The following is a 27500-nucleotide window of genomic DNA, read 5'->3' on the forward strand; positions in this document are numbered from 1 at the left end:
TGTGTGTGTGTGTCCGCGTGTGTGTCCATGTGTGTGTGTGTGTGTGTCCGTGTGGTGTCTGGGAGATCGAGAATAACATCAAGATTGCAAAAAAAAAAGACCAATATTTTAAATATGACATTAAAGTTGTATCGTAGGTACGGAAGAGAAACAAGGCCCTCCAGGTGAGATTCAAGGACATCTGCGAGGCGCAGAACGAGCAGAGAGAGGCCGCTCTACAGATGGCCGGGAAGGGGGGCAAGCCAGGCTCCTACAAGGTCTGTAACCAACCGTCCCTTTGGTTCGGGGGAACATGTATGGATGTATTACTGTACTAGGACCCGTGGAATATAAGACACACGGTCCTGGGGACTCCGAGGGCGGCACGTTAGGCTTTTTATTTCATCATGAGTTCATGATTTGAATCAGCTGTGAAGCACTACGGTAACAACCTAAATGAGCAGCCCTCCCCAGGTCCCCAGGAGGGTGTTTGGTAAACCCTGGTTTATAATGTCTCAAAACGCTGACTGGTTCTCAATGCTGTTGTTGCTGTTTACTCTGTAATGTGTCGGTGTTGTTGTTGTTGTTGTTGTTTACTCTGTAATGTGTTGTTGTTGTTTACTCTGTAATGTGTCGTTGTTGTTTACTCTGTAATGTATCAATGTTGTTGTTGTTGTTTACTCTGTAGTGTATCAATGTTGTTGTTGTTTACTTTGTAATGTGTCATTGTTGTTTACTCTGTAATGTGTCAATGTTGTTGTTGTTGTTGTTGTTTACTCTGTAATGTGTCAATGTTGTTGTTGTTTACTCTGTAATGTGTCAATGTTGTTGTTGTTGTTGTTTACTCTGTAATGTGTCAATGTTGTTGTTGTTTACTCTGTAATGTGTCAATGTTGTTGTTGTTGTTGTTTACTGTGTAATGTGTCAATGTTGTTGTTTACTCTTTAACGTGTCAATGTTGTTGTTGTTTACTCTGTAATGTGTCACTGTTGTTGTTGTTTACTCTGTAATGTGTCGGTGTTGTTGTTGTTTACTCTGTAATGTGTTGTTGTTGTTTACTCTGTAATGTGTTGTTGTTGTTGTTGTTTACTCTGTAATGTGTCAATGTTGTTGTTGTTTACTCTGTAATGTGTCAATGTTGTTGTTGTTGTTTACTCTGTAATGTGTCAATGTTGTTGTTGTTGTTTACTCTGTAATGTGCCAATGTTGTTGTTGTTGTTTACTCTGTAATGTGTCGGTGTGTGAAGAGAAAACACTTTTTCAAAGCTCGAAACCGACTTTTCCCCCAAGGTGGCGTACCGCAAATACATGACAGTACCCGCTCGGCGCTCCATCCCCAACGTCACCAAGAGCACAGGGGTCCAGACCTCCCCGGACCTCAGGAGCCGTTACAAGACCTTTCCCATGGAGAGGAAGAAGGGCCACAGCCACACCAAGCAAGTGGAAAGAGACAAGGGCCACAACAATGGGTTTGTCATCGACGTCAAGCACTCCAGAGCTGTGGACCGTTTAGGGGACAGGGGAGCCTGCGGTGGAGGAGGAGGAGGAGGAGGAGCAGGAGGAGTACAGAGAACCAGAGCTGTGGACCGTTTAGGGGACAGGGGAGCCTGCGGTGGAGGAGGAGGAGGAGGAGCAGGAGGAGTACAGAGAACCAGAGCTGTGGACCGTTTAGGGGACAGGGGAGCCTGCGGTGGTGGAGGAGGAGGAGGAGTACAGAGAACCAGAGCCTTGTTGCATACTACGGAGTGCATGGCTACGGTGGAGAAGCACTGTACAGACGACGTCCTCTACTCTGACTGTCTGATGCTCACAGACGGCCCCTCTCCCTCCAACACGCCCGACTCCAACCCACAGGCCACCGACTATCAGATCTGCAACATCGAATCAAACCCACAGGCCACCGATTACCAGATCTGCAGCATCGACTCCAACCCACAGGCCACCGACTACCAGATCTGCAGCATCGAATCAAACCCCCTGGAAGGATTAGAACACAGGGAACTGGACTCCTCGGACCGTCCGGCCGGTAAACGGCAGCTGCTCCACTCGGAGGAGCCAGGCTCTAGCAGGACTCTGCCGGGGGACATGAGAGGGTCTTCCTCAGCCTCCAAGGTGACCGGCCCCATCTCCTGGAACTCTCTGACCCAGGTGGAGTGTCTGGAGAGCCCGACAGCACGGAGCAAACGAATGAAGGGACTGGAGCTCAATGGACTACAGTCTCAGACTCTCCCGCGGGCCGCTGGCTGCACTACTCAGGCACAGTGTCATGAACCGGCAACGTTCTCATCACAGACGTTCTCGCCACAGACGCTGTCAGCCCGGACCACGGGGGAGGCGCTGGGCTGTAGGAGTAGCGGGGTCGAACCAGCGACCGTAGCGACTGCGGGGGGAGTTAACCCCGGGGGGGCCTGTAAGCAGATAGTACCAGTACTGACTCAGAAAGGGGAGGGAGGAGAGGACGTGAAATCACAGCTTCAGGCCATGGAGAACCTGATCTCCTCCAGCCAGGAGACCATCAAGGTCCTGCTGGGAGTTATACAGGAGCTGGAGAAGGGAGAGGCCCACAGAGAGGGGTAAGGAGACTATACTATCACTATCTATCTGATGTGTGGGTCCTACAACCTACTGGGAGTTATACAGGAGCTGGAGAAGGGAGAGGCCCACACTACATAGACTGGGTAGTGACGGTGATCAGGGGACTAGTTATACTAGTTAACATGAGAGACTGGGTAGTGACGTTGATCAGGGGACTAGTTATACTAGTTAACATGAGAGACTGGGTAGTGACGGTGATCAGGGGACTAGTTATACTAGTTAACATGAGAGACTGGGTAGTGACGGTGATCAGGGGACTAGTTATACTAGTTAACATGAGAGACTGGGTAGTGACGTTGATCAGGGGACTAGTTATACTAGTTAACATGAGAGACTGGGTAGTGACGGTGATCAGGGGACTAGTTATACTAGTTAACATGAGAGACTGGGTAGTGACGGTGATCAGGGGACTAGTTATACTAGTTAACATGAGAGACTGGGTAGTGACGGTGATCAGGGGACTAGTTATACTAGTTAACATGAGAGACTGGGTAGTGACGGTGATCAGGGGACTAGTTATACTAGTTAACATGAGAGACTGGGTAGTGACGGTGATCAGGGGACTAGTTATACTAGTTAACATGAGAGACTGGGTAGTGACGGTGATCAGGGGACTAGTTATACTAGTTAACATGAGAGACTGGGTAGTGATGTGTTGCTGTAATATGTAAGTGGAACTACTTCAGATGGTGTCCAATATCTTGTCCAACTGTCTGTATATCTGAAACGAATCAACGCTCTAGAATATACCCTCCTAGCCAATCAGCATGGAGTATTGAACTGTCTGTATATCTGAAACAAATCAACGCTCTAGAATATACCCTCCTAGCCAATCAGCATGGAGTAATGAGCAACGCTGTAGTATAAGTGCGAGAGGAACCATGGAAGACCCAGCAGCATCACATTATGAATCACTCAGATATGATGAATCCTGTGGTCATGGTGTGTTTCACATACAGTAGAAAAGCCAGTGAGATGACCGTGGAATACCGGAGCTCTGATTCAGATCTACTAGACTAGTCCATCTAGGTTGTATTGGTGGAATACCGGAGCTCTGATTCAGATCTACTAGACTAGTCCATCTAGGTTGTATTGGTGGAATACCGGAGCTCTGATTCAGAACTACTAGACTAGTCCATCTAGGTTGTATTGGTAGAGCTCTGATTCAGAACTACTAGACTAGTCCCTCTAGGTTGTATTGGTAGAGCTCTGATTCAGAACTACTAGACTAGTCCCTCTAGGTTGTATTGGTAGAGCTCTGATTCAGATCTACTAGACTAGTCCATCTAGGTTGTATTGGTGGAATAGTGGAGCTCTGATTCAGAACTACTAGACTAGTCCATCTAGGTTGTATTGGTAGAGCTCTGATTCAGAACTACTAGACTAGTCCCTCTAGGTTGTATTTATTGAAGACAATGGAACAGAACAGCAGATAAAAGGGATGAGGAAGTCCCCTTATAGGAGGTCTGTTCAGCACACGTTCCCTGTCATACTGATCTTTAGAGAATAACATCCAAACAAACCCAAGGGTACTAAATGGGATGGGGGTGGACAACGACAACAGTCTAGCATCTATCTAGCCACTATCTGTCACAGAGAAGTCAGAGTACTAAATGGGCTCTTTAAAAAAGGACCATATCCTTCCTGGGGGGGGATTTTCTCTAGATATCAACAACAAACTGGAGCAATTCTACTTGAGGACCAACCAATCATCTGGCTCAATTGGTCCGAAGTGGTTTGACGAGCCAGTCAGGTGATATCATGTAATCACAACAACAGGGTGTTTTATTGAGCCACTGCTTCAGATCCATCATGACAATTCACTACAGGAAAACAAAACCCCCTCTCTTCAGTTCTTATTAGCTGGCAGTCCTACAGTGCTGAGATGACAGGACAATACCGTGTGTGTGTGTGTGTGTGTGTGTGTATCTGTGTGTGTGTGAGAGAGAGAGAGAAAGAGAGACTTAGGTGATATGTGTGTGTGTGTGTGTGTGTGTGTGTGTGTGTGTGTGTGTGTGTGTGTGTGTGTGTGTGTGTGTGTGTGTGTGTGTGTGACAGAGACACTTGTGCGTGTGACACAACAATTGGCTGCAGTCCAGGAAGGTGATTAAAACAAACAAATCTCCTCCCAAAATGACTTAATTACTTCCCTTAGCAGATGACTAGCTAGATACAGAGCTAGACAGGCTCTACATGTTAGTGGCAGCTCTGTGTGTGTGTGTGTCTGTGTGTGTGTCTGTGTGAGAGAAGCGTGCTCCTCAGCCTTAAGTGTCCCTCATTAGCTTCTGAGATGGAGCGATCAGATAAGACACTCGAGGAAGGTGTCGTCACGTGTATTTGTAAAGCAGAGGTCCTCTGAGTTGGCGCCAGGTACGGGCTGAATAAGGAGGAAGTGGTCGTAGCTGAGCAAGGAGAGGTCCTCTGAGTTGGCGCCAGGTACGGTCTGAATAAGGAGGAGGTGGTCGTAGCTGAGCAAGGAGAGGTCCTCTGAGTTGGCGCCAGGTACGGTCTGAATAAGGAGGAAGTGGTCGTAGCTGAGCAAGGAGAGGTCCTCTGAGTTGGCGCCAGGTACGGTCTGAATAAGGAGGAGGTGGTCGTAGCTGAGCAAGGAGAGGTCCTCTGAGTTGGCGCCAGGTACGGTCTGAATAAGGAGGAAGTGGTCGTAGCTGAGCAAGGAGAGGTCCTCTGAGTTGGCGCCAGGTACGGTCTGAATAAGGAGGAAGTGGTCGTAGCTGAGTAAGGAAAGGTCCTCTGAGTTGGTGCCAGGTACGGTCTGAATAAGGAGGAAGTGGTCGTAGCTGAGCAAGGAGAGGTCCTCTGAGTTGGCGCCAGGTACGGTCTGAATAAGGAGGAAGTGGTCGTAGCTGAGCAAGGAAAGGTCCTCTGAGTTGGTGCCAGGTACGGTCTGAATAAGGAGGAAGTGGTCGTAGCTGAGCAAGGAGAGGTCCTCTGAGTTGGCGCCAGGTACGGTCTGAATAAGGAGGAAGTGGTCGTAGCTGAGCAAGGAAAGGTCCTCTGAGTTGGTGCCAGGTACGGTCTGAATAAGGAGGAAGTGGTCGTAGCTGAGCAAGGAGAGGTCCTCTGAGTTGGCGCCAGGTACGGTCTGAATAAGGAGGAAGTGGTCGTAGCTGAGCAAGGAAAGGTCCTCTGAGTTGGTGCCAGGTACGGGCTGAATAAGGAGGAAGTGGTCGAAGCTGAGCAAGGAGAGGTCCTCTGAGTTGGCGCCAGGTACGGTCTGAATAAGGAGGAAGTGGTCGTAGCTGAGCAAGGAGAGGTCCTCTGAGTTGGCGCCAGGTACGGTCTGAATAAGGAGGAAGTGGTCGTAGCTGAGCAAGGAGAGGTCCTCTGAGTTGGCGCCAGGTACGGTCTGAATAAGGAGGAAGTGGTCGTAGCTGAGCAAGGAGAGGTCCTCTGAGTTGGTGCCAGGTACGGTCTGAATAAGGAGGAAGTGGTCGTAGCTGAGCAAGCAGAGAGACGTCCTTTACACCTGAGCTAAAGGCAGTTGACCCTCGTGCTTAGCAGGATGTCATGGAAGAACCATTACCTTATCATTACCCTTCATAGATACATTATCTCCAGCAGTAATATGAGGAAGCGGTTAGTCCACTCGACACTGAAAGTGAGGGACGTGACATCGCCACGAGCCGCAGGATGAACCTCAGATACGACGACAATGGTAAAAAAATACAAATTAAATTAGAGGTATCATTATTTAACGAGGCTGGTCAGTTAAGAACAAACTCATATTTATAATGACGGCCTACCCCCGGCCAAACCATAACCCGGACGACACTGGGCGTGGGACTCCCAATCATGGCCCGGTTGTGATACAGCCTGGATTCGAACCAGGGTGTCTGTAGTAACGCCTCTAGCACTGAGATGCAGTGTATTAGACCGCGGTGATACGGCCTGGATTCGAACCAGGGTGTCTGTAGTAACGCCTCTAGCACTGAGATGCAGTATATTAGACCGCTGTGATACGGCCTGGATTCGAACCAGGGTGTCTGTAGTGATGCCTCTAGCACTGAGATGCAGTGTATTAGACCACGGTGATACGGCCTGGATTCGAACCAGGGTGTCTGTAGTGACGCCTCTAGTACTGAGATGCAGTGTATTAGACCGCTGTGATACGGCCTGGATTCGAACCAGGGTGTCTGTAGTGACCCCTCTATCACTGAGATGCGGTGTATTAGACCGCTGTGATACGGCCTGGATTCGAACCAGGGTGTCTGTAGTAACGCCTCTAGCACTGAGATGCAGTGCAGTAGACCGCTGTGCCACTCGGGAGCCATGAAGACCTCGACACTTGACTATTTCGTATGACTCATGTAGCAGTAGTTATCTAGTTACAACGTAGTAACTATAGCCTGGCTTTCATTCACTGGCAGAAGTACTGAAATAAATAACTCTATGTATTCTGAACATTACATGATACTAGGACCAACAACATGGATTCAAAATGGCTTCCCAAGTTTCATCAGTGTATGGTTTTGTTACTAATTAACGGGAAAATATGGCCGTTATTTAAATTTCTTGAAACGTTTCTGTTTTGGATGATGAGGTTAAAAAAAATCCGGACCAACGACTATGGTTAGGCTCTCTCATGTGCTGCGGTAAACTGGTATATGACATTGAGTTGTAAACCTACATTGAGTTGTAAACCTACATAGAGTTGTAAACCTACATAGAGTTGTAAACCTACATAGAGTTGTAAACCTACATAGAGTTGTAAACCTACATAGAGTTGTAAACCTACATAGAGTTGTAAACCTACATAGAGTTGTAAACCTACATAGAGTTGTAAACCTACATAGAGTTGTAAACCTACATAGAGTTGTAAAACCTACATAGAGTTGTAAACCTACATAGAGTTGTAAACCTACATAGAGTTGTAAACCTACATAGAGTTGTAAACCTACATAGAGTTGTAAACCTACATAGAGTTGTAAACGTCCATTGAGTTGTAAACGTCCATTGAGTTGTAAACATACATTGAGTTGTAAACCTACATAGAGTTGTAAACATACATAGAGTTGTAAACATACATAGAGTTGTAAACCTACATAGAGTTGTAAACATACATTGAGTTGTAAACATACATTGAGTTGTAAACATACATTGAGTTGTAAACATACATTGAGTTGTAAACGTCCATTGAGTTGTAAACATACATTGAGTTGTAAACCTACATTGAGTAATGTAAACCTACATTGAGTTGTAAACATACATTGAGTTGTAAACATACATTGAGTAATGTAAACCTACATTGAGTTGTAAACATACATTGAGTAATGTAAACCTACATTGAGTTGTAAACGTACATTGAGTTGTAAACCTACATTGAGTAATGTAAACCTACATTGAGTTGTAAACATACATTGAGTTGTAAACATACATTGAGTTGTAAACCTACATTGAGTTGTAAACATACATTGAGTTGTAAACGTACATTGAGTTGTAAACCTACATTGAGTTGTAAACGTACATTGAGTTGTAAACGTACATTGAGTTGTAAACCTACATTGAGTTGTAAACGTACATTGAGTTGTAAACCTACATTGAGTTGTAAACCTACATTGAGTTGTAAACGTACATTGAGTTGTAAACGTACATTGAGTTGTAAACCTACATTGAGTTGTAAACCTACATTGAGTTGTAAACGTACATTGAGTTGTAAACGTACATTGAGTTGTAAACCTACATTGAGTTGTAAACGTACATTGAGTTGTAAACGTACATTGAGTTGTAAACGTACATTGAGTTGTAAACGTACATTGAGTTGTAAATGTACATTGAGTTGTAAACGTACATTGAGTTGTAAACCTACATTGAGTTGTAAACGTACATTGAGTTGTAAACGTACATTGAGTTGTAAACATACATTGAGTAATGTAAACCTACATTGAGTTGTAAACGTACATTGAGTTGTAAACGTACATTGAGTTGTAAACGTACATTGAGTTGTAAACGTACATTGAGTTGTAAACATACATTGAGTTGTAAACCTACATTGAGTAATGTAAACATACATTGAGTTGTAAACGTACATTGAGTTGTAAACGTACATTGAGTTGTAAACCTACATTGAGTAATGTAAACGTCTGATACCGAGTCGAACAGCTGGTAGAATGTGGATAGACTGTCTCCTGTCCAATGGGGTTTTTAAATCACAGCAGATAGATTGTTTTTTCTTCTCCACAACCCCAAAGCAGAGATTCTAATGTTTGTGTCGTCACGCTACGTTAGCAACACAGTCCCGCTCTGTCAGAAATGTCAGCAGTCCAAACAGGAACAGCCCAGGGCTGTTAGGTGAACATGTTACATCTACGCTCGCATGGCGTAACATCCATTCCTCATGTAAGTCAATGTGTCAAAGTGCATTTAGTCTGGAGACGTTTGCCCTTTAGACGTGATGTGTAATGTTCTGCTGAAAAACCATGTCGCACGTGATAAAACAGTAGAGAAACTGGGAGGCCATGATTACACATGATAAAACAGTAGAGAAACTGGGAGGCCATGATTACACATGATAAAACAGTAGAGAAACTGGGACAGGAAACAAATGGAACATGTATATTTCACAGACAACGACATGTCAGAAGCAAGGGAGAGAGAAAGTGACGGCCGAGACATTGACAGTGTTTCTCCTAAAGGAGAAAAGAGACAAGGTACACTATATATACAGCAGTATGGGAACGCCCCTTCAAAATGAGTCGATTCGGCTATTTCAGCCATACCCGTGGGTGACAGGGGTATAAAAACGAGCACACAGCCATGCAATCTCCATAGACAAACATTGTCAATAGAACGGCCTTACTGAAGAGCTCAGTGACTTTCAACGTGGCACTGTCATAGGATGCCACCTTTCCAACAATTCAGTTCGTCAAATTTCTACCCGGTCAACTGTAAGTGCTGTTATTGTGAAGAGATAACGTCTAGGAGCAACAACGGCTCAGACGTGAAGTGGTAGGCCACACAGGCTCACAGAACGCGACTGCCCGAGTGCTCAAACGCACCGTGCGTAAAAATCGTCTGTCCTCGGTTTCAACACTCACTACCGAGTTCCAAACTGCCTCTGGAAGCAACGTCAGCACAATAACTGTTAGTCGGGAGCTTCATGAAATGGGTTTCCATGGCCGAGCAGCCGCACACAAGCCTAAGATCACCATGCAATGCCAAGCGTCGGCTGGAGTGGTGTAAAGTTCACAGCCATTGGACTCTGGAGCAGTGGAAACGCGTTCTCTGGAGTGATGAATCACGATTCACCATCTGACAGTCCGACAGACAAATCTGGGCTTGGCGGATTCCAGGAGAACGCTACCTGCCACAATGCGTAGTGCCAACTGTAACGTTTGGCGGAGGATTAATAATGTTCTGGGGCTGTTTTTTCTGGTTTGGGCCCCTTATTTCCAGTGAAGAGAAATCTTAACGCTACAGCATACAATGACCTTCTAGATGATTCCGTTCTTCCAACGTTGTGGCAGCAGTTTGTGGAAGGCCCTTTCCTGTTTCAGCATGACAATGCCCCCGTGCACAAAGCGAGGTCCATACAGAAATGGTTTGTTGAGATCTGTGTGTAAGAACTTGACTGGCCTGCACAGAGCCCTGACCTCAACCCTATCAAACACATTTGGGCCTAATCTCCCAACATCAGTGCCCCAGACCTCACTAATGCTCTTGTGGCCGAATGGAAGCAAGTCCCTGCAGCAATGTTCCAACATCTAGTGGAAAGCCTTCCCAGAAGAGTGGAGGCTGTTATAGGCAGCAATGTTCCAACATCTAGTGGAAAGCCTTCCCAGAAGAGTGGAGGCTGTTATAGCAGCAATGTTCCAACATCTAGTGGAAAGCCTTCCCAGAAGAGTGGAGGCTGTTATAGCAGCAGAGGGGAGACCAACTCCATATTAATGCTCATGATTTTGGAATGAGATATTAGACGAGCAGGTGAACAAATATTATTGGTCATGTAGAGTATGTTAGATATTCCCTGACAACAGTATGTGATTGGTTCTTACACATAAGAACGGATCCTAAAATAGCTGTTGTCCACGACAGAGACCCAACTCTGTGTGCCAGAGAGAGAGAGAGAGAGAGAGAGAGAGAGAGAGAGAGAGAGAGAGAGAGAGAGAGAGAGAGAGAGAGAGAGAGAGAGAGAGAGAGAGAGAGAGAGAGAGAGAGAGAGAGAGAGAGAGAGAGAGAGAGAGAGAGAGAGAGAGAGAGAGAGAGAGAGAGAGAGAGAGAGAGAGAGAGAGAGAGAGAGAGAGAGAGAGAGAGAGAGAGAGAGAGAGAGAGAGAGAGAGAGAGAGAGAGAGAGAGATTCCTCAATTGTCTCCTTAACTCAGGGAGATGCATGTTTAGGTCTCTCCTATACGGTTCATTATTCAGACGATCTATACAGGACCTTGCCAGGTCGCTGGGGAGATAAGGAGGAGGGGTGGAGAGGGGAAGGAGGTGGAGGACATGGCTCGCCTTTGAGGAAAAGTGTATGCCTGGTGGCGGCCCTGCCAAGATCCGCCCTGATGTCCTCTCAGACATCCCAAGAGCACGGCTGTGGCCGGGGCATGCAGAGTGGTGTGTGTGTGTGTGTGTGTGTGTGTGTGTGTGTGTGTGGTGCCTGCCTACGCATGTGAGGCCGGGCTACCTAATGTATATCACCTGTGTCTGAAAGGAAGAGCTGTGACTAAACTGTATATCACCTGTGTCTGACAGGAAGAGCTGTGACTAAACTGTATATCACCTGTGTCTGAAAGGAAGAGCTGTGACTAAACTGTATATCACCTGTGTCTGACAGGAAGAGCTGTGACTAAACTGTTTTTCACCTGTGTCTGACAGGAAGAACTGTGACTAAACTGTATATCACCTGTGTCTGACAGGAAGAGCTGTGACTAAACTGTATATCACCTGTGTCTGACAGGAAGAGCTGTGACTAAACTGTATATCACCTGTGTCTGACAGGAAGAGCTGTGACTAAACTGTATATCACCTGTGTCTGACAAGAAGAGCTGTGACTAAACTGTATATCACCTGTGTCTGACAGGAATAGCTGTGACTAGACTGTATATCACCTGTGTCTGACAGGAAGAGCTGTGACTAGACTGTATATCACCTGTGTCTGACAGGAAGAGCTGTGACTAGACTGTATATCACCTGTGTCTGACAGGAAGAGCTGTGACTAGACTGTATATCACCTGTGTCTGACAAGAAGAGCTGTGACTAAACTGTATATCACCTGTGTCTGACAGGAAGAGCTGTGACTAGACTGTATATCGCCTGTGTCTGACAGGAAGAGCTGTGACTAGACTGTATATCACCTGTGTCTGACAGGAAGAGCTGTGACTAGACTGTATATCACCTGTGTCTGACAGGAAGAGCTGTGACTAGACTGTATATCACCTGTGTCTGACAGGAAGAGCTGTGACTAGACTGTATATTGCCAGGGCAGCATGTGTATAAGTATACTGTTCATTTGATTTCAACTCCTCTAGTTAGGGGACCAATAGCGGTTCTGGACCGGTTCCCTGACTGACATTGTTGTGTACAGAGCGCTCTGTGAACTGCACAATGTCAATTGCTTTACAGTCAGCGAAACAGCTGAGTCTCCCTGTTCAGCTGGCGCTGGCCGCCAGGAGCTGAGACGGAGTGGGAGATCTGCCATCTCATTTGCATAGGGAGTGACGTGCAACATTTTCTGGCCAAATCGATTTCCTCTGGACGTGAGTCCCACGTGTCATATTAAAGAGGAGGGCAGCAGTATCGGTCTCATCTCACTGGGATGTTCTCACCACAGATTTTAAACTTTCAACATGGAACAAAAAGAATAATAGTAATTCAGTAGAATTGAACCAAAACCACTTTCTCTTGGTCACAGAGGGATGAAATCACTTCACGCTTAAAGCTTGTAACAAGTCTTCAGAGGACAGAACATTCTCTGTCCTCAGTTCTATGAGAGAGATGTGAAGGAGAGAGAGAACAGAGAGAGATGTGAAGGAGAGAGAGAACAGAGAGAGAGATAGACGTGAAGGAGAGAGAGAACAGAGAGAGATGTGGAGAGAGAGAATAGAGAGAGATGTGAAGGAGAGAGAGAATAGAGAAAGATGTGAAGGAGAGAGAGAACAGAGAGAGAGAGATAGACGTGAAGGAGAGAGAGAACAGAGAGAGATGTGAAGGAGAGAGAGAACAGAGAGAGATATAGACGTGAAGGAGAGAGAGAACAGAGAGAGATGTGAAGGAGAGAGATAAATGTGAAGGAGAGAGAGAACAGAGAGAGAGATGTGAAGGAGAGAGAGAACAGAGAGAGAGATGTGAAGGAGAGAGAGAACAGAGAGAGATGTGAAGGAGAGAGAGAACAGAGAGAGATGTGAAGGAGAGAGCGAACAGAGAGAGAGATGTGAAGGAGAGAGAGAACAGAGAGAGATATAGATGTGAAGGAGAGCGAGAGAGATAGAGAGAGAGATGAAGGAGAGCGAGAGAGAGATGTGAAGGAGATCGAGAGAGAGATGTGAAGGAGAGCAAGAGAGAGAGATGTGAAGGAGAGCAAGAGAGAGAGATGTGAAGGATAGCGAGAGAGAGAGATGTGAAGGAGAGCGAGAGAGAGATGTGAAGGAGAGAGAGTGAGATATGTGAAGGAGAGAGAGTGAGAGATGTGATGGAGAGAGAGACGAAGGAGAGAGAGTGAGAGATGTGATGGAGAGAGAGATGTGAAGGAGAGAGAGAGAGATGTGAAGGAGAGAGAGAGAGATGTGAAGGAGAGAGATGTGAAGGAGAGAGAGAGATGTGAAGGAGGGAGAGAGAGATGTGAAGGAGAGAGAGAGATGTGAAGGAGAGAGAGAGTAAGATGAGGCAGTGGCCTGGACACCCCATCAACACTATCCATCTCTCCATCTGGGCAGTTTATTGAAGGGACCATATTCTTACACTCTCTCTCTGAGATAGACACACACACACACTCTCTCTCTGAGATAGACACACACACACTCTCTCTCTGAGATAGACACACACACACACTCTCTCTCTGAGATAGACACACACACACACTCTCTCTCTGAGATAGACACACACACACTCTCTCTCTGAGATAGACACACTCACAAACCAGCGGACAGGAAAGTAGACTTACGCCGAGGTCGGGCTGCACGAAGGGGCAAAATAATTCATAGGACCTTTTGGATCAAATATAGGCGATTTTTCTTGCAATTCTATAACAGAACAGTTGGATAAAACTGTTGGAATCCTAGAACTAGAATGATCATTCTCATTTGACGGTGGGAATACAGAGGGCCCGAGGAATGCAGTTTTGTCGGCATGACAACGAATGAAAAGGGGACTAAGCACACTGGACAATAATAGAAACACAACATGTAGAGTGTTGGTCACATGTTTCATGAGCTGAAATAAAAAGACCCCAGAAATGTTCCATGAGCATAAAAATCTTATTTCTCTCAAATGTTGGGCACAAATTTGTTTACATGCCTGTTAGTGAGCATTTCTCCTGTGGCAAGATAATCTATCCACTTGACATGTGTGGCATATCAAGAATCTGATTAAACAGCATGGTCACTACACAGGTGCACCTTGTGCTGGGGACAATAAAACACCACTAAAATGTACAGTTTTATCAAACAACAAAATGTCACTTGTCTCAAGTTGAGGGAATGACATGCTGACTGCAGGACTGTCCAGCAGAACTTTTGCCAGATAATTACGTGTTCATTTCTCTACCATAAGCTGCCTAACTGCCTTAGCTCAGTCAGGTCCAGTCAGCTCAGGTCAGTCAGGTCCACTCAGGTCCAGCCAGCTCAGTCAGGTCCACTCAGGTCCAGCCAGCTCAGTCAGGTCCAGTCAGGTCCAGCCAGCTCAGTCAGGTTCAGCCAGCTCAGTCAGGTCCAGTCAGCTCAAGTCAGGTCCGGTCAGGTCCAGTCAGGTCAGGTCCAGTCAGGTCAGGTCCAGTCAGGTCCAGTCAGTCAGGTCCAGTCAGCTCCGTCAGGTCCAGTCAGCTCTGTCAGGTCCAGTCAACTCTGTCAGGTCCAGTCAGGTCCAGTCAGGTCAGGTCAGGTCCAGTCAGCTCTGTCAGGTCCAGTCAGGTCAGGTCCAGTCAGGTCCAGTCATAACATGTAAAAGTATGAAATGAGTGTTACAGACGGCTCAGTGTCGTCTCAAAAATATCGCAGCCTTTTTTTTTCGATTTGGAAAGAGTGTGCATGTCCATATCGCAATTTAGATTAAAATGTAATTAATGGTGGAGCTCTACAACACCTCTTTAATTCTTACTGGTGCTCTGACAACGGTCTGCTCAGGAAGCATGACGCCGCAGCCTGGGAGAGAGAGAGAGGAACTAACAAGGCTCTGTGTGTGTGTGTGTGTGTGTGTGTGTGTGTGTGTGTGTGTGTGTGTGTGTGTGTGTGTGTGTGTGTGTTCGAGATGGAGCGTATGCTTTCCACCAGTCCTCCCCCATAATGTCATCGTCGAAGTGAATTCGCCGCACCCACTACACGTACTGTCGTCATGGTAACGGACTCTGCGGACTCTGCGTTACACGTCAGCATACAGTATCAACGTCCCGAACCGATTAGCTTCAGATCAATACGTGTTTTACATAATAGAGATATAACTTCATGGATCAATAAAACTAATAACATGTGAGAGGAACTCACTGTCAATCAATATCCTGAACCAATCTAAAGAATATTACCACTAGACCATCCAATAAGAAGTCTGTCTGCCTGTCTGCCTGTCTGCCTGTCTGCCTGTCTGCCTGTCTGTCTGCCTGTCTTCCTGTCTGCCTGTTTGTCTGCCTGTCTGACTGCCTGCCTGTCTGTCTGCCTGCCTGCCTGTCTGCCTGCCTGTCTGCCTGCCTGTCTGCCTGTCTGCCTGCCTTCAATTTATTGTGATGGTGTAGACTATATTACATGGATTTATTGTGATGGTGTAGGTAGACTATATTACATGGATTTATTGTGATGGTGTAGGTAGACTATATTACATGGATTTATTGTGATGGTGTAGACTATATTACAGTGATTTATTGTGATGGTGTAGACTATATTACATGGATTTATTGTGATGGTGTAGGTAGACTATATTACATGGATTTATTGTGATGGTGTAGGTAGACTATATTACATGGATTTATTGTGATGGTGTAGACAGACTATATTACATGGATTTATTGTGAAGGTGTAGACTATATTACATGGATTTATTGTGATGGTGTAGGTAGACTATATTACATGGATTTATTGTGATGGTGTAGGTAGACTATATTACATGGATTTATTGTGATGGTGTAGGTAGACTATATTACATGGATTTATTGTGATGGTGTAGGTAGACTATATTACATGGATTTATTGTGATGTGTAGGTAGACTATATTACATGGATTTATTGTGAAGGTGTAGACTATATTACATGGATTTATTGTGATGGTGTAGACTATATTACAGTGATTTATTGTGAAGGTGTAGACTATATTACATGGATTTATTGTGATGGTGTAGACTATATTACATGGATTTATTGTGATGGTGTAGGTAGACTATATTACATGGATTTATTGTGATGGTGTAGACTATATTACATGGATTTATTGTGAAGGTGTAGACTATATTACATGGATTTATTGTGATGGTGTAGACTATATTACATGGATTTATTGTGATGGTGTAGACTATATTACAGTGATTTATTGTGAAGGTGTAGACTATATTACATGGATTTATTGTGAAGGTGTAGACTATATTACATGGATTTATTGTGATGGTGTAGACTATATTACAGTGATTTATTGTGAAGGTGTAGACTATATTACATGGATTTATTGTGAAGGTGTAGACTATATTACATGGATTTATTGTGATGGTGTAGACTATATTACAGTGATTTATTGTGAAGGTGTAGACTATATTACAGTGATTTATTGTGAAGGTGTAGACTATATTACATGGATTTATTGTGATGGTGTAGGTAGACTATATTACATGGATTTATTGTGAAGGTGTAGACTATATTACAGTGATTTATTGTGAAGGTGTAGACTATATTACAGTGATTTATTGTGAAGGTGTAGACTATATTTATTAGCCTGTTTCAACTGTGGATGTTAAGTTCTGTATGGGTGGTTTGGAGGCAACGAGTGGAAGACCCGGAGATACTAAATCATCTTTGTGTTAATGAACAGTCAATTGTCCTGAGACCGACAGTAATTTGCATGACAATCATTGTCTGACAACATTTCAGACCTCCACAGCGTGGGCGCACACACACACACACACACACACATAAATGCCGAGCCATCACTTCAGCCCAGGATCAGACAAGGCCTCAGCTAAAGGGACAGAACCTCCGTCCATACAAAGGGCTTTATCAGGGATGGAACACACACCTCTGTCTATTCAGGTCCATGTTCACGTTCTGTTAATGAGGAAGAACAGATGAGACAGAGAGCAAACGAGGAGGGAACGGCTAACAAACCTGTGATTGTTCATTCATCTCCTCTCCCTCTCTCTCTCTCTCTCCTCCCCCTCTCCTCTTTTCTCCCTCTCCCCTCTCTCTCCCTCTTCCCCTCTCTCTCCCTCTCCCTTCTCTCCTATTTTCTCCCTCTCCCCCTCTCTCCCTCTCCTCAGCCTCTCCTATCGAACCGGACAGGACACGGCCAACTGTGACACGTGTCGGAACAGCGCATGCATAATTTACAGGTAAGTGGTGTTGCGTGTGTGTGTGGTGTGTGTGTGTGTGTGTGTGTGTGTGTGTGTGTGTGTGTGTGTGTGTGTGTGTGTGGTGTGTGTGTGTGTGTGGTGTGTGTGGTGTGTGTGTGTGTGGTGTGTGTGTGTGGTGTGTGTGTGTGTGTGTGTGTGTGTGTGTGTGTGTGTGTGTGTGTGTGTGTGTGTGTGTGTGTGTGTGTGTGTGTTAAAGGCCCAATGCAGACATAAACATGATGTTTCTGTGTTTTATAGATATTCCAACACTTTGAGGTTGGAATAATCCTGAGAACATGTGGTGTGTGTGTGTGTGTGTGTGTGTGTGTGTGTGTGTGTGTGTGTGTGTGTGTGTGTGTGTGTGTGTGTGTGTGTGTGTGTGGTGTGTGTGTGTGTTAAAGGCCCAGACATAAACATGATGTTTCTGTGTTTTATAGATATTTCAACACTTTGAGGTTGGAATAATCCTGAGAACATGTGGTGTAAATGATGATGACTTCCTCATACTGTAAGAGCTGTTTGAAAAGACCACCTGAAATGTCAGTCTGTTTTGGTGGGAAGGAGTTTTGGCCTGCCTGGTGACATTAGTTAATAGACCAATCAGAAAGAGTTCTAAAACCTCTCTGCCAATCACAGCTAGTTTTCCGTTGTCTCCTCCTCACTCAGACCACACCTACACAGTTCCAGATAAATTCTTGCTTGAGAAATGTCTCTTTGATAAGAAGCTATTTTTGGTTTATTTTTGACCATTTTAATGGAAAACAATCCCAGTGTACTATGGTTAGAAATGATTTGATAAAGAGATAAAACCAGCTGGACCTTTAAAGATCACTGGCGAGTCTGCTGGTAGTCTGTTGTTTACCCAGCATCCCCAGGGGTCGACAGGTCTGTTGGTAGTCTGTTGTTTACCCTGCATCCCCAGGGGTTGACAGGTCTGTTGGTAGTCTGTTGTTTCCCCAGCATCCCCAGGGGTTGACAGGTCTGTTGGTAGTCTGTTGTTTCCCCAGCATCCCCAGGGGTCGACAGGTCTGTTGGTAGTCTGTTGTTTACCCTGCATCCCCAGGGGTTGACAGGTCTGTTGGTAGTCTGTTGTTTACCCAGCATCCCCAGGGGTTGACAGGTCTGTTGGTAGTCTGTTGTTTACCCAGCATCCCCGGGGGTCTACAGGTCTGTTGGTAGTCTGTTGTTTACCCAGCATCCCCGGGGGTCTACAGGTCTGTTGGTAGTCTGTTGTTTACCCAGCATCCCCAGGGGTCTACAGGTCTGTTGGTAGTCTGTTGTTTACCCAGCATCCCCGGGGTCTGTTGGTAGTCTGTTGTTTACCCTGCATCCCCGGGGTCTGTTGGTAGTCTGTTGTTTACCCAGCATCCCCGGGGTCTGTTGGTAGTCTGTTGTTTACCCAGCATCCCCGGGGTCTGGTAGTAGTCTGTTGTTTACCCTGCATCCCCGGGGGTCTACAGGTCTGTTGGTAGTCTGTTGTTTACCCAGCATCCCCGGGGGTCTGTTGGTAGTCTGTTGTTTACCCAGCATCCCCGGGGTCTGTTGGTAGTCTGTTGTTTACCCAGCATCCCGGGGGTCTACAGGACAGGCACTGAACGACTCATGAGGAGATAGGGAAGGGTGACTGTCCCCACACAGACCGGTGACTGTCCCCACACAGTGACTGTCCCCACACAGATGTAACCTTTAAATCAGACTACACCCTCTCCATCTAGTGGATCAGACTCTGGTCAGATATAAAGAGGTTGAGGGAGGACTACATTCTATTCACGTTGATGTGTGGCTGAGAAAGGTATCGCAGTCAACTGTAATGTGGACTGTTTAACCGTAAGACCAGAATAAATGACAGGAATTGGAGGGTGACATCAGGAGTTAAACAGAGACTCTACATCCTGATTATAACCTGATAGGAGAACAGAGGAAACTGCCCAGTCATGGTTTTATTAAGAGAGGGCTAAATGACAGGACTGGAGGGTGACATCAGGGGTTAAACAGAGACTCTACATCCTGATTATAGCGTGATAGGAGAACAGAGGAAACTGCCCAGTCATGGTTTTATTAAGAGAGGGGGGGAGGGGGCAGTGAGGACAGTCATTTATATATCTTGGGGACAATACAGAGAGGAGAGTAGAGCAGAGGGTTGGGTCAAGGAGAGAGCAAGGACAAGGGCTGGGGTGAGAGGAGAAGCCTGGGGACAGGGCTGTGATTTAGGCACGACATTAGTCATAAATTAGTTGGCCCCTTCTGCTGAAGCCATGTGACCTCCTGCCAGCCCCTGGGAGAGAGAGAGACTTGGTAGGTTAGCTAGGCTGAATCTAGGTTAGCTAGGCTGAATCTAGGTTAGCTAGCCTAGTGTCTACTGTAGAGACCACAACACACAGTATAGTATCATACCAGCTCCTCTAGTCTAGTGTCTACTGTAGAGACCACAACACAGTATAGTATCATACCAGCCCCTCTAGTCTAGTGTCTACTGTAGAGACGACAACACACAGTATAGTAGCATACCAGCTCCTCTAGCCTAGTGTCTACTGTAGAGACCACAACACACAGTATAGTATCATACCAGCCCCTCTAGCCTAGTGTCTACTGTAGAGACCACAACACACAGTATAGTATCATACCAGCCCCTCTAGTCTAGTGTCTACTGTAGAGACCACAACACACAGTATAGTATCATACCAGCTCGTCTAGTCTAGTGTCTACTGTAGAGACCACAACACACCAGCTCCTCTAGCCTAGTGTCTACTGTAGAGACCACAACACACAGTATAGTATCATACCAGCTCCTCTAGTCTAGTGTCTACTGTAGAGACACAGGGCTCATCTGGAAGAGAGAAGGCATTGACCCCACTACACAGGGCTCATCTGGAAGAGAGAAGGCATTGACCCCACTACACAGGGCTCATCTGGAAGAGAGAAGGCATTGACCCCAGAACCATATAGGACCCATTTGGGCCAGTGCGGGTACACTACTTTAGACCAGAACCATATAGGTCCCATTTGGGCCAGTGCGGGTACACTACTTTAGACCAGAACCATATAGGACCCATTTGGGCCAGTCAGGGTTCCCTACTTTAGACCAGAACCATATTCGGTCCCATTTGGACTAGTCAGGGTTCACTACTTTAGACCAGAGCCATATTGGGTCCCATTTGGACCAGTGCGGGTACACTACTTTAGACCAGAACCATATCGAACCCATTTGGGCCAGTCATAGTGCATTCAGAGGATGGGAACATTGACAATGAAACCTAGCAGTCCCCCACTGACACGGATAAGGGATTAAAACACAATCTAATTAAAATAGATCTCCATGAAAACCATTTCCCTGGGATATATAGGAGTTGTGCTGTGGATGAGATGGAACAAACAGTACATCATGGAATATCAATATCCTTCCACCGTCTGTCTGGGTAATGTGAGTGTTTCTGTATGTCTGGGTAATGCCCACACCTCATCATAGTCACATTAGAATCGAATAGCCCCCGTGATATGCAACTTTTCAGGGAAGTCAGGAACCAATATACACAGTCAGTTAGGAAAGCTAAGGCTAGTTTTTTCAAACAGAAACTTGCATCCTGTAGCACTAATTCCAAAATGTTTTGGGACACTGTAAAGTCCATGGAGAATAAGAGCACCTCCTCCCAGCTGCCCACTGCTCTGAGGCTAGGAAACATTGTCACCACTGATAAATCTACGATAATCGATCATTTCAATAAGCATTTTTTGACAGCTGGACATGCTTTCCACCTGGCTAACCCCGGCCAACAGCTATGCACCCCCTGCAGCAACTTGCCCAAGCCTCCATCATTTCTCCTTCACCCAAATCAAGACAGCTGATGTTCTGAAAGAGCTGCAAAATCCTGACCCCTACAAACCAGCCGGGCTAGACAATCTGGACCCTCTCTTTCTAAAATTATCAGCAAAAATGGTTGCAACCACTATTACTAGCCTGTTCAACCTCTCTTTCGTATCGTCTGAGATCCCCAAAGATTGGAAAGCTGCCGTGGTCATCCCCCTCTTCAAAGGCTGTGACACTCTAGACCCAAAATGTTATAAACCTACATCCATCCTACCCTGCCTTTCTAAAATCTTTGAAAGCCAAGTTAAGCAGATAACTGACTATTTTGAATCCTACCGTACCTTCTCCGCTATGTAATCTGGTTTCAGAGCTGGTCATGGGTGCACCTCAGCCACACTCAAGGTCCTAAACGATATCATAACCGCCATCGATAAGAGACAATACTGTGCAGCCGTATTCATCGATCTGGCCGAGGCATTCAACTGTCAATCACCACATTCTTAAATCGGCAGACTCAACAGCCTTGGTGTCTCTAATGACTGCCTCGCCTGGTTCACCAACTACTTCTCTGATAGAGTTCAGTGTGTCAAATCGGAGGGCCTGTTGTCTGGACCTCTGGTAGTCTCTATGGGGGTGCCACAGGGTTCAATTCTCGGGCCAACTCTTTTCTCTGTATATATCAATGATGTCACTCTTGCTGCTGGTGATTCTCTGATCCACCTCTACGCAGACGACACCATTCTGTATACTTCTGGCCATTCTTTGGACACTGTGTTAACAAATATCCAGACGAGCTTCAATGCCATACAACTCTCCTTCCGTGGCCTCCAACTGCCCTTAAACGCTAGTAAAACTAAAGGCATGCTCTTCAACCGATCACTGCCTGCACCCGCACGCCCGTCCAGCATCACCACTCTGGATGGTTCTGACTTAGAATATGTGGACATCTATAAGTACCTGGGTGTATGGTTAAACTGTAAAAACACTCCTTCCAGACTCATATCAAACATCTCCAATCCAAAGTTAAATCTCGAATTGGCATACTATTTCGCAACAAAGCCTCATTCACTCATGCTGCCAAATATACCCTCGTAAAACTGACTATCCTACCGATCCTCGACTTCGGTGATGTCATCTATAAAATAGCCTCCAACACTCTACTCAGCAAACTGGATGCAGTCTATCACAGTGCCATCTGTTTTGTCACCAAAGCCCCATATACAGTATTACCCATCACTGCGACCTGTACACTCTCGTTGGTTGGCCCTTGCTTCATACTCGTCGCCAAACCCACTGGCTACAGGTTATCTACAAGTCTCTGCTAGGTAAAGCCCTCTCTGGTCACCATAGCAACACCCACCCGTAGCACGTGCTGCAGCAGGTATATTTCACTGGTCACCATAGCAACACCCACCCGTAGCACACGCTCCAGCAGGCATATTTCACTGGTCACCATAGCAACACCCACCCGTAGCACACGCTGCAGCAGGTATATTTCACTGGTCACCCCCAAAGCCAACTCCCCATTTAGCCGCCTTTCCTTCCAGTTCTCTGCTGCCAATGACAGAATGAATTGCAAAAATCACTGAAGCTGGAGACTTATCTCCCCCTCTAACTTTAAGTAGCTTACCGATCACCGTACCTGTACACAGCCCATCTGTAAATAGCTCCCCCAGCTACCTCATCCCCATAGTATTACTTACCCTCTTGTTCTTTTGCACCCCAGTATCTCTACTTGCACATCATCATCTGCACACTCCAGTGTTAATGCTAACATGTAATTATTCCACCTCTATGGCCTATGTATTGCCTACCTCCCTGCTCTTCTACATTTGCACACACTGTATATAGATTTTTCTACTGTATTATTGACTGTACGTTTGTGTAACTCCGTGTTGTTGTTTGTGTCGCGTTGCTTTATCTTGGCCAGGTCGCAGTTGTAAATGAGAACTTGTTCTCAACTAGCCTTCCTGGTTAAATAAAGGTGAAATAAAAAAATAAAAAATAAAAAACAGAGATACATCACATAATGAGGAAGTTAATGAGTAGATACATACTGTACTCACAGACATAATGAGGAAGTTAATGAGTAGATACATACTGTACTCACAGACATAATGAGGAAGTTAATGAGTAGATACATACTGTACTCACAGACAGAATCAGGAAGGAGTAGATACATACTGTAGTCACAGACAGAATCAGGAAGTTAAGGAGTAGATACATACTGTAGTCACAGACAGAATCAGGAAGTTAAGGAGTAGATACATACTGTAGTCACAGACAGAATCAGGAAGTTAAGGAGTAGATACATACTGTAGTCACAGACAGAATCAGGAAGGAGTAGATACATACTGTAGTCACAGACAGAATCAGGAAGGAGTAGATACATAATGTAGTCACAGACAGATTCAGGAAGTTAAGGAGTAGATACATACTGTAGTCACAGACAGAATCAGGAAGTTAAGGAGTAGATACATACTGTAGTCACAGACAGAATGAGGAAGGAGTAGATACATACTGTAGTCAAAGACAGATTCAGGAAGTGAAGGAGTAGATACATACTGTAGTCACAGACAGAATCAGGAAGGAGCAGATGCATACTGTAGTCACAGACATAATCAGGAAGTTAAGGAGTAGATACATAATGTAGTCACAGTCAGAATCAGGAAGGAGCAGATACATACTGTAGTCACAGACAGAATCAGGAAGGAGTAGATACATACTGTAGTCACAGACAGAATCAGGAAGTTAATGAGCAGATACATACTGTAGTCACAGACAGAATCAGTAAGTTAAGGATTAGATACATACTGTAGTCACAGACAGAATCAGGAAGTTAATGAGCAGATACATACTGTAGTCACAGACAGAATCAGTAAGTTAAGGAGTAGATACATAATGTAGTCACAGACATAATCAGGAGGTTAAGGAGTAGATACATAATGTAGTCACAGACAGAATGAGGAAGTTAAGGAGTAGATACATAATGTAGTCACAGACAGAATGAGGAAGTTAAGGAGTAGATACATAATGTAGTCACAGACAGAATGAGGAAGTTAAGGAGTAGATACATAATGTAGTCACAGACAGAATGAGGAAGTTGAGGAGTAGATACATAATGTAGTCACAGACAGAATGAGGAAGTTAAGGAGTAGATACATAATGTAGTCACAGACAGAATGAGGAAGTTAAGGAGTAGATACATACTGTAGTCACAGACATAATCAGGAGGTTAAGGAGTAGATACATACTGTAGTCAAAGACATATTCAGGAAGTGAAGGAGTAGATACATACTGTAGTCACAGACAGAATCAGGAAGGAGTAGATACATACTGTAGTCACAGACATAATCAGGAAGGAGTAGATACATACTGTAGTCACAGACAGAATCAGGAAGGAGCAGATGCATACTGTAGTCACAGACAGAATCAGGAAGTTAACGAGTAGATACATACTGTAGTCACAGACATAATCAGGAAGGAGTAGATACATACTGTAGTCACAGACATAATCAGGAAGGAGTAGATACATACTGTAGTCACAGACAGAATCAGGAAGTTAAGGAGTAGATACATAATGTAGTCACAGTCAGAATCAGGAAGGAGCAGATACATACTGTAGTCACAGACAGAATCAGGAAGGAGTAGATACATACTGTAGTCACAGACAGAATCAGGAAGTTAATGAGCAGATACATACTGTAGTCACAGACAGAATCAGTAAGTTAAGGAGTAGATACATACTGTAGTCACAGACAGAATCAGGAAGTTAATGAGCAGATACATACTGTAGTCACAGACAGAATCAGTAAGTTAAGGAGTAGATACATACTGTAGTCACAGACATAATCAGGAGGTTAAGGAGTAGATACATAATGTAGTCACAGACAGAATGAGGAAGTTAAGGAGTAGATACATAATGTAGTCACAGACAGAATGAGGAAGTTAAGGAGTAGATACATAATGTAGTCACAGACAGAATGAGGAAGTTAAGGAGTAGATACATAATGTAGTCACAGACAGAATGAGGAAGTTAAGGAGTAGATACATAATGTAGTCACAGACAGAATGAGGAAGTTAAGGAGTAGATACATAATGTAGTCACAGACAGAATGAGGAAGTTAAGGAGTAGATACATAATGTAGTCACAGACAGAATGAGGAAGTTAAGGAGTAGATACATATTGTGGTCACAGACATAATCAGGAGGTTAAGGAGTAGATACATACTGTAGTCACAGACAGAATCAGGAAGGAGTAGATACATACTGTAGTCACAGACAGAATCAGTAAGTTAAGGAGTAGATACATACTGTAGTCACAGACATAATCAGGAAGGAGCAGATACATACTGTAGTCACAGACAGAATCAGGAAGTTAATGAGTAGATACATACTGTAGTCACAGACAGAAACAGGAGGTTAAGGAGCAGATACATACTGTAGTCACAGACAGAATCAGGAGGTTAATGAGTAGATACATACTGTAGTCACAGACAGAATCAGGAGGTTAATGAGTAGATACATACTGTAGTCACAGACAGAATCAGGAGGTTAAGGAGTAGATACATACTGTAGTCACAGACATAATCAGGAGGTTAAGGAGTAGATACATAATGTAGTCACAGACAGAATGAGGAAGTTAAGGAGTAGATACATAATGTAGTCACAGACAGAATGAGGAAGTTAAGGAGTAGATACATAATGTAGTCACAGACAGAATGAGGAAGTTAAGGAGTAGATACATAATGTAGTCACAGACAGAATGAGGAAGTTAAGGAGTAGATACATAATGTAGTCACAGACAGAATGAGGAAGTTAAGGAGTAGATACATAATGTAGTCACAGACAGGTTGAGGAAGTTAAGGAGTAGATACATAATGTAGTCACAGACAGAATCAGGAAGGAGTAGATACATACTGTAGTCACAGACAGAATCAGTAAGTTAAGGAGTAGATACATACTGTAGTCACAGACATAATCAGGAAGGAGCAGATACATACTGTAGTCACAGACAGAATCAGGAAGTTAATGAGTAGATACATACTGTAGTCACATGCAGAAACAGGCGGTTAAGGAGCAGATACATACTGTAGTCACAGACATAATCAGGAAGGAGCAGATACATACTGTAGTCACAGACAGAAACAGGAGGTTAAGGAGCAGATACATACTGTAGTCACAGACAGAATCAGGAGGTTAATGAGTAGATACATACTGTAGTCACAGACAGAAACAAGAGGTTAAGGAGCAGATACATACTGTAGTCACAGACAGAATGAGGAAGGAGTAGATACATACTGTAGTCAAAGACAGATTCAGGACGTGAAGGAGTAGATACATACTGTAGTCACAGACAGAATCAGGAAGTTAAGGAGTAGATACATACTGTAGTCACAGACAGAATCAGGAAGGAGTAGATACATACTGTAGTCACAGACAGAATCAGGAAGGAGTAGATACATACTGTAGTCACAGACAGAATCAGGAAGGAGTAGATACATAATGTAGTCACAGACAGATTCAGGAAGTTAAGGAGTAGATACATACTGTAGTCACAGACAGAATCAGGAAGTTAAGGAGTAGATACATACTGTAGTCACAGACAGAATGAGGAAGGAGTAGATACATACTGTAGTCAAAGACAGATTCAGGAAGTGAAGGAGTAGATACATACTGTAGTCACAGACAGAATCAGGAAGGAGTAGATACATACTGTAGTCACAGACATAATCAGGAAGGAGTAGATACATACTGTAGTCACAGACAGAATCAGGAAGGAGCAGATGCATACTGTAGTCACAGACATAATCAGGAAGTTAAGGAGTAGATACATAATGTAGTCACAGTCAGAATCAGGAAGGAGCAGATACATACTGTAGTCACAGACAGAATCAGGAAGGAGTAGATACATACTGTAGTCACAGACAGAATCAGGAAGGAGTAGATACATACTGTAGTCACAGACAGAATCAGGAAGGAGCAGATGCATACTGTAGTCACAGACAGAATCAGGAAGGAGCAGATACATACTGTAGTCACAGACAGAATCAGGAAGTTAATGAGTAGATACATACTGTAGTCACATGCAGAAACAGGCGGTTAAGGAGCAGATACATACTGTAGTCACAGACATAATCAGGAAGGAGCAGATACATACTGTAGTCACAGACAGAAACAGGAGGTTAAGGAGCAGATACATACTGTAGTCACAGACAGAATCAGGAGGTTAATGAGTAGATACATACTGTAGTCACAGACAGAAACAAGAGGTTAAGGAGCAGATACATACTGTAGTCACAGACAGAATGAGGAAGGAGTAGATACATACTGTAGTCAAAGACAGATTCAGGACGTGAAGGAGTAGATACATACTGTAGTCACAGACAGAATCAGGAAGTTAAGGAGTAGATACATACTGTAGTCACAGAC

General features: G+C 44.7%; 2 protein-coding genes across 3 annotated transcripts in view; one reads left to right on the forward strand and one right to left on the reverse strand.

Annotated features, from left to right (window-relative positions):
• The window catches only part of LOC116359717 (dedicator of cytokinesis protein 1-like), a gene marked incomplete at its 5' end in the record, with an annotated part of 464327 nt that overhangs the window by 259420 nt on the left and 177407 nt on the right, over positions 1-27500 (reverse strand).
• The window catches only part of LOC109886118 (inhibitory synaptic factor 2A), a 66623-nt gene that overhangs the window by 22175 nt on the left and 16948 nt on the right, over positions 1-27500 (forward strand). For both annotated transcript variants that reach the window (XM_031813155.1, XM_031813156.1), the window contains 3 exons: positions 138-257; positions 1270-2552; positions 17192-17263. In XM_031813155.1, coding sequence (XP_031669015.1) covers positions 138-257; positions 1270-2552; positions 17192-17263 — 1475 coding nt within the window. The remainder of the gene's footprint in view (positions 1-137; positions 258-1269; positions 2553-17191; positions 17264-27500) is intronic.

Source organism: Oncorhynchus kisutch, unplaced genomic scaffold (genome assembly GCF_002021735.2).
Source record: "Oncorhynchus kisutch isolate 150728-3 unplaced genomic scaffold, Okis_V2 Okis04b-Okis11a_hom, whole genome shotgun sequence".
Lineage (NCBI taxonomy): Eukaryota > Metazoa > Chordata > Actinopteri > Salmoniformes > Salmonidae > Oncorhynchus > Oncorhynchus kisutch.